Source organism: Brassica oleracea, chromosome C8 (genome assembly GCF_000695525.1).
Source record: "Brassica oleracea var. oleracea cultivar TO1000 chromosome C8, BOL, whole genome shotgun sequence".
Taxonomy (NCBI): domain Eukaryota; kingdom Viridiplantae; phylum Streptophyta; class Magnoliopsida; order Brassicales; family Brassicaceae; genus Brassica; species Brassica oleracea.
In genome coordinates this window covers 27,170,058-27,178,356 of record NC_027755.1, presented here as the reverse complement: position 1 = coordinate 27,178,356, position 8,299 = coordinate 27,170,058, and the positions used below count along the sequence as shown (strand labels likewise).

The 8,299-nt window shown below is 39.3% G+C and overlaps 1 protein-coding gene across 2 annotated transcripts; it reads right to left on the bottom strand.

Annotated features, from left to right (window-relative positions):
* Positions 1 to 1,015: 1,015 nt before the first annotated feature.
* Positions 1,016 to 6,480, bottom strand: LOC106311397 (molybdate-anion transporter-like). Of its 2 annotated transcripts, XM_013748585.1 has the most exons (3): positions 6,420 to 6,480; positions 1,480 to 1,624; positions 1,016 to 1,389 (listed from the first exon to the last, which is right to left on the bottom strand). In XM_013748585.1, the coding sequence occupies exons 1-3, from the start codon at positions 6,424 to 6,426 to the stop codon at positions 1,146 to 1,148; spliced, it is 396 nt and encodes a 131-aa protein (XP_013604039.1). In that variant the 5' UTR covers positions 6,427 to 6,480; the 3' UTR covers positions 1,016 to 1,145. The 2 variants fall into 2 exon arrangements, with proteins under 2 accessions (XP_013604039.1, XP_013604038.1); XM_013748584.1 differs by lacking the exon at positions 6,420 to 6,480 and having other exon boundaries at positions 1,480 to 1,695.
* Positions 6,481 to 8,299: the final 1,819 nt, after the last annotated feature.

Genomic DNA, 8,299 nt, shown 5'->3' with positions numbered 1-8,299 from the left:
TCTATTTAATTTATACTATTTATAAATCCAATGGATCATCTATTGTTATAAAAGTGGATTTAAAATATATTTATGTTCAGTTGTTTTTAAAATAATGTATATATATTAATCTTATACTTATAACATGACTTTATAGGAATATGTCCATTAAGTCCATTTTTTAAAAAATCACACATGAATCAAAGTTGTGACTTCTGTTTTAACATATAAGATGTGTCTATCAATTTTTAAAACATAATAAGTTTACGATATATTTTTCATTGGATAGATTGTTTTAAACTTTCACATGTATTTTTATCTTCTTCTATATATATTTTTTGGATTATTATTTCATTATTAAAATCATAACTATATATATAAAGATTAGCAAAATATTGTTTTATTTTCATATTCAAAAATTTTGTAACATTTCACAAATTTAGAAAGTTTTTAAAAAATTAAACGTTTCGCTTCATAGATTTATATTATCGAGTAAATAATTAAAAATTTAGTTTTTGTTTAATTTTTAAAATTAAACTATATAGTTTAAAATTTGTTTTCATTGGTTTAAGGTAGTAAAATTAAATATAACATGACTTTATAGGAATATGTCCATTAAGTCCATTTTTTAAAAAATCACACATGAATCAAAGTTGTGACTTCTGTTTTAACATATAAGATAACAAGAAATGAACATTTCATAAATTTATCTTTTCATGCATATAAAATGATATTACTTAAAATCAGGACTGCGAAAAAATATGCAAATTTCTTTTTAATTTCAAAATCTTACTGAGTAAGATTTTTATGAACAATAAATTCAATTTTCAATATTCATGTAACTATTATAATAAAAAATAGATTTCATCCGCGCTTTTAAAGCGCATAATTGATTTTTAAAATAAAATTCAATGAGAAATTAATATTTAAAGACATAAATTTTTATTTTATATGTTCCAAATTTTGTGGCCTAACAAAATGAATATTTGTGATTACTAGAATATAATATTGGTATAAATCAATTTTAACTAAAGTTTATTACTAAGAAAATTGTCAAAAATACAATTTTCAAAGTACTGCTTTTCATGTTTATAATATTGCTATTGTTTTTACAGCGAGACATTGCTTTGAGTTAGACTATGTTCTATCTAACCACTAACAAGCATCTAAGAAACATAGATCTCGAACACCCAGCTAGACTCATGGTTCATAAGTAGAAAAAAAATAAGAGAAAGACTAACCTTGTTGTGCTCAGCAATGAGCCAAGATTCGAAGGCAGAATTCAAGAGAGAAGTAGCAATACCACCCAAGATACGACCGACCATCAAAACTCTGTACTGTGGAGAATGCTTGGTGATGCAGCTAAGTATGTAAACTATACAGTATGTAACACATGCCCTCTTTCGATCCCTGAATCCAAAACACACACAGATATAATAAGTTCTCCTCTGATAACACACGGAACTTGAACATAAAAAAAAAAGGAAAGAGGATTCTCACTGTTTGTCAGCAAGAGATCCAACAATGGTTCCAAATAGCATAGACGAGCCGAAACCAGCTATGAAAAGCTGACCAATATCTCGTTTACCAAAACCATAAGTGCTGTACAGGTAATACACATAAGGTCCCTGAAGCCAATCTCCAGCTGTAGCAGCAACACAAAACATATATCATAATGAATTGATCCATTTGACATAAATAACAAATCAATAATCTCTTCATGTTTATTATCCAAGAAGCTGGTGATACAATCTCATCTAAATCGAAAGCGAGAAGCAAGTGTTTGTAGATACGCTTTTTTTGAAGTGGAGAGAAATAGGGGATGATGAGGTACGTACTATAAGAAAGGAGGCTCAATAGCTTTCTATTAATCATATGAAAGGTATTTATACATACGTACAAAGTAGGGTTAGTGTATTGTACTATATTTACAATAGAGTCCTTATAGGATCTTATATTTACTTAACACGCCCCCTCAAGATGGTGGGAGTTGACGAACACCAATCTTGACACACAGGTCTTGAAAGCGAGCACGAGGAAGAGGCTTCGTGAGTCCATCCGCTAGCTGATCATGAGTAGAAACATGAGCAACACGCAGATTCCCAAGCTGTATCTGGCCCCTTACAAAGTGATAGTCAAGCGCAAGATGTTTCATACGAGAGTGAAAGACTGGGTTGGCACATAAGTATGTGGCTCCGATGTTGTCACAGTAAATCGTCGGAGTAGTCTGTTGCTGGAAACCAAGTTCGTGAAGAAGAGAGGTTATCCATCGCAGTTCTACAGCCGTGTTAGCGACAGAACGATACTCAGCCTCTGTCGAAGAACGGGCAACTCCTTTCTGCTTCTTCGAGGTCCATGAGATAGGTTGGTTTCCAAGATAAATGATATATGCATTGGTGGATACATAATCTTCGGAGTCTCATGTCCAGTCAGCGTCAGAGAAAGCATGAAGGACATGTTTACTCTGTTTTTGCAGGAAGATTCCATGGCTAAGTGTCCCGGAGAGGTAATGAAGAACTCGTTTCACGGCTTGCAAGTGATCAGTCGTAGACATATGCATATACTAGGAGAGCTTGTTCACCGTATAAGAGATGTCCGGACGCGTAAGAGCAAGATACTGCAGGCTGCCTACGAGACGTCGATACTCATGAGGATCAGAAAGCGTCGTACCAGACTTGATCGAGAGCTTCGGAGATGATGGCAATGGAGTCGCAACAGGCTTCGCATTGAGCATGTTAGCCTTGTTGAGGAGATCGGTTATATATTTTCTCTGCATCAGATGTAACCCGCGTGGTGTCCTGATGGCTTCAATGCCAAGAAAATAACCTAGCGAGCCCATGTCTTTGATAGAGAACTTATGAGAAACAGCATCAATGACTTGTTGTATCATGGAAGGAAAACTACCGGTAATAAGAATGTCGTCCACGTACACAAGAAAGTAGACGTAGTGACCATTGTGTTTGAGGATAAACAGAGAGGTGTCCGACATGGAGTTTCTGAAACCGATCGTCGTGAGGTATGTCTTCAGTTCAGAGTACCACGCTCGTGGAGCCTGTTTGAGGCCATAGAGGGCTTTCCGAAGACGACATACATGTGATGGCTTGCTGGGATCATTAAAGCCTGGAGGTTGTACCATGAAGACTTCCTCGTTAAGGTGGCCTTGTAAGAAGGCAGTGTTGACGTCGATTTGACGAACCGGCCAGTCACTATTAACAGTCAAACCAAGGATGATCCGAATCGTGGTCGACTTAATGACAGGGCTGAAGGTATCAGTGTAGTCAATACCAGGTTGCTGATGATAGCCTTTCGCCACAATACGCGCCTTATACTTATCTATCGGGTTATATTTGATAGTGAACACCCAGCGACAACCAACAACATTCATTCTTTCACTTGCTGCAACCAAATCCCACGTATGATTTTCATTTGTGGAGTTAAATTCAGTACTCATAGCCTTACGCCAATGAGCATGTTTCATCGCTTGTTGCCACGTAGTAGGAATCCAGTGGGAATCACATTGAACCTGAGCCGCATTGTTGTATTTGGTGGCAGGTTTAACGATGTTATTACACGACCTGGTAGTCATTGGATGACGTTCCGGAGCGACCAGAGGTGGTTGTTGCGGTTGAGGAGCAGGAGGAGAGTGATGGCGTGGTTCTGGAGCAGGAGAAGATTGTTGTTGTTGCTCTGAGGACACAGCTGGAGACACAGTTGCAGTGGCGGTATGATCATCAGATTGCGCGGAAGATGATGATGATGATGACTGTGACTGCTGCGATGGATGTGGAGAATCTGAGCCCAAGGAGCCAGTGTTCGTAGCCAACTGAGGTGATTGTATAAGTGTCGATGTTGCAGGGATTATGGTGACAGGTGGAGCTTGGTTTTGGTGGTTTTGGGGAGCTGGCTGGAGATCGATGTTTGGCTTAGTGAGAGAGGTATATGGGAATTGGGTTTCACTGAAACGAACATGTCGAGTGGTGTAGATACGACCAGTGGTGGGATCTAAGCAATGATAGGCACTTTGGGTGAGAGAATAGCCAATAAAAACACAAGGTAGTGAGCGCTTTTCAAGCTTGTTTTGAGCGTATGGTCTCAACCATGGGTAAGCAAGACAGCCAAAGGTGCGGAGTTTAGAGTAGTTAGGGAGCTGGTGGAAGAGTTTTAGGTAGGGTGATTGGTTGGTAAGAAGTGGAGTTGGCATACGGTTTATCAGAAAGACAACAGTGGCAAAAGCACACGGCCACATGGTAAGAGGCATTTGCGTCTTAGAGAGTAGAGAGAGACCAGTTTCGACAATTTGTCGGTGTTTTCTCTCGGAAAGACCGTTGTGCTCGGGAGTATGTGGGGGTGTGGTCAGGTGGGAGATACCATGGCTGGATAGGTATTGTCTAAGGCCTAGGTATTCGCCCCCATTATCACTGTAGAGGTTCTGAATTTTGGTTTGAAATCTTGTTTCAACAAGGGGTTTAAAGAGTATAAAGATATCTTTAACTTGTGATTTGGCTGTAAGTGGGTATAACCACGTATATCTTGTATAGTGGTCAACAAAGAGAAGATAGTATTTGAAGTTTTCTGATGATAAGATAGGAGATTGCCAAACATCTGAGAATATATATTGGAGGGGTTTTGTGGAGATGATTGAGCTTGTTTGAAAAGGAATTTTATGAGTTTTATTGAGAAGACAATCATTGCAAGGAGAAACTGAAACAGAGTTTGAAAGACATGGCAAAGAAAACTTGGAAACAATGCTTTTAAGAATAGAAGAAGATGGGTGTCCTAGGCGATGATGCCATTGGGTAAGAGAGGCCTTTGTGTCTGGGTAAATGGCGTGGGCAGTGGGAGGGGTTTTCGCAGACATAGGCCACTCATACAATTCATCCTTCGTTTGGCCTTGAAGCAACCGGACCCCCGTGCTGAGATCCTTCACCTGAAAAGAAGCAGGAAAGAATTCCACAGACACTTGATTAGCATTGCAGAGCCGATAAACAGATATCAAATTCTTATCAACAGCAGGTACACAAAGAATATCTTTAAGAACCAAGGATTTTGATGAAGTAGGGACAGAGGTTGAACCAATATGTGTGATCTGTAGCCCTGAGCCATCTGCAATGGCGACTTCATCACCACCGTGATATGGTTGATGCAACGCTAAGTTATTCAGGTCTGAGGTCAGGTGATGAGTAGCCCCACTATCAAGCAACCAAGGAGCCGAGTTATAAGGGAATGAAGCAGAAAGGTTGGTGCGAGGTTGCCACTGAGACGAGTGAGGTGTGGTTCCTGAGGAGAGCGCCATGCCATTTTGTTGCAGTTGAGGGCATCGTCTTGCGCTATGACCGAAGATGCCGCAAATTTGGCACTTCCCCTGATAGCCCAGTGGTGTGTGAGTGTTAGAGTTTGGCTGGAACTGTTGTTGTTGCCAAGTCGAATGACCACCACGAGAGCCACCACGTCGCTGTGTCTGCTGGCGGTTTGTGAAGTTGTTGCCATTTCCTCGAGAGTTGCTGTAGTTGGCCGTAACCGGTGTGGGAAGGATAGCGGGTTGTTTTGTTTGGAGTTTGACTTCCTGGTTGATAAGCTTCTCATGTAGCTCGGTGATGGATGGAGGGGTATCGCGACTCTCAATTTGATCAATGAGAGTCTTGTAATCCTCGGGAAGACCTTCAAGGATCGTGTCAATCTGGTCTTCGGGATCCTCTGGTTTGCTGAGGAGAGCAAGTTGATCGAAGATAATAGTGAGCCCTTGAACATACTCACTGATGGATTTGTTGCCCTTCGATGCATGCTTGAGTTGTTGTTGAAGTTGCTTGACATGGCCCCTGCTCGGTTTAGCATACGTAGCGGTGAGTGTGCTCCATATCTCAGCCGCCGTGTTTGTGTTAGAGAGAATGGGCTGCAAGGTTGTGGTCATAGCCCCAAGTAAACCGCTATAGATCAACCGATCTTGACATTTCCAGATCGTGTAAGCCGGGTTTGTTTCAGTACCGGCTTCTGTGGTCATTGTGGGGGAGGGAATGACTTGCGATCCATCAATATGACCAGCAAGGTCATATCCATCGAGGAGTGCGTGGATCTGTCGACTCCACATCAGAAAGTTTGAGGCAGTGAGCTTCGTAACATTGGACATGTTAACGTTAAGGATGGTGTTTTTGTCGTTGGAGACGTTGACAGTTTCAGTTGATGATGCAAGGGATTTGGCCGCCATGATGAAAAGCGTGAAGAGGAGGGAAAGAAAATTTGAAGAGATGAGAAGAGGGGAGAGGAGAAAAGCGTAGATTGTTTAGGTCAGATCAAATGCTCTGATACCATATAAGAAAGGAGGCTCAATAGCTTTCTATTAATCATATGAAAGGTATTTATACATACGTACAAAGTAGGGTTAGTGTATTATACTATATTTACAATAGAGTCCTTATAGGATCTTATATTTACTTAACACGTACCCATCATGATGGAGAAGACGAGGACGTAAGTTTAGAAGGAATTGAAGGGAGAAGAAGTGTTTTGATCCTTGTTTCTCTTGCTCATTTCCAGAGCCGCTACTACGGCAGCCATCACTCCGAACACCAAGTAGTAGAATACCTCCATCGTTACTTTTGCTTCTCTCTCTATCCCACTCAGAGTTCGAGAGCCATAATAAGCCTACATATCCGGGTTATCGGATTAAAGTCAGATACGGATATTCAGTTGTAATAGGAAACAGATATCAGAATATTGGGAAAATGATAATTTAATTCCCGATATAAACACATTTCATTCCCCAACTATTGACTGACTATGCAACATAAGTCCTCAACTGTATGTTGACTTAACAAAATCAGACGTCTAACTCGTTTGGCCTTTTTGTCTTGCTGAGTATTCTTTTGTTTAATCTAATTCCATGCATGTAAAAACTGGCAAAGCTCTTTAGTTCTCGCTTGTATCATTCATCCTGCACATACAACACAACTCTTGGCTTTAAGAGAAATGGAACTTACAACATTCGTTGCATAAACTGTACCTGGTAAAGAACAGATTTTATGGGAGGATCAATCTTCATTTCTTCCTCGAGCTATAATTTACGGAGTTACCACAGTCAATTTCAAAACTTAATCCCACAACATTGTTAATTCTAACAAATCTAGCAAATTGGAACCATAATGATTTGTCTCGCATTAGTCTTTGCTTTTAAAACGGTCTCGTTTCTTGTTTTCACTTTTCTCCACTTTAGCTTTTTTCTTCAAAACTAAGAGTATGATTAGAGCATTTGCAACGAGAGTCCTTAAGTGGAAGTTCTTAAAAAATAATAATTAAATAATCAGTGGATCCCATCAAAAACTAAGGATTCAATTTTTAAAATTCTTAAATAAGAACTCTTTCTTAATGAATCTTTGCACTATTTGCGGGTCCCCACGACATGTGGCGACCCGCGATTGGTTGATATATATATTTTTTTATCTGAAAAAGAAAAAAAAAATAATACTTAAAAAATTAAAATACACTTTTTTAAAGACTCCTCTTCGGGTAACACCATTGCGGGTGCTCTTATTAGAGGGTTTTTAGAGTGGAGTTCTTAGCGGAATATAAGAATCCGCCTCTTAACTTTTAACTAAAAAAGCTAAGAACCGACTCTTAAATAAGAGTTTTAAGAGCCGGTTCTTAATTTTTTTAGTTAAAAGTTAAGAGACGAATTATTATATTCCGCTAAGAACCCGACCTAAAAACCACCGGTAATCATGCTCTAGGTTTCTTTATTTTCTTGGGAATTGTAGATAGAGTTGATGATCATTGGTTGACCTACCACTATGGTTGATCACCACACTCACATTTTGGTAAGCCTAAGTTGTTTGTTTCCAAAGGTATGCAACATATTTAATTGATCCCCATGTACCAAACTCATTGTTAAGTTTCATTCGTGGGACCCTTTTTATATTTAAATCCCTAATCATAACAAATTAATACGACTGAGTCCCTGTTCGAAAACGCGGGCGCCTAGCCGATTAGTCGGCCGACTAGACGCTCGTCGGAACCGAACCGCCGCGATTTCACCAAATCGGTTCAACAAATCGTTAAACCGATTAATCAATAAAGTAACCGACTAATCGCTAAAAAATCGGATTAAAACCGATTTAAAGCGCTTAATAGTTGGACTTTGTTGACAAATTTTGGGCCTTAAAACGAAAGTCCATTTGTCTGTGAATTAAGTAGACTTTGTCCCTGTATTTATAAGAGACTTCAACACTTCTCTTCCTCATTCTTAACCGATGTGGGACAAGTTAAGTTTTTTTTTTTCAAAATGGCACATGTAAAAATAGTGGAAAAAATATGTTGCTGGAGAATCGAA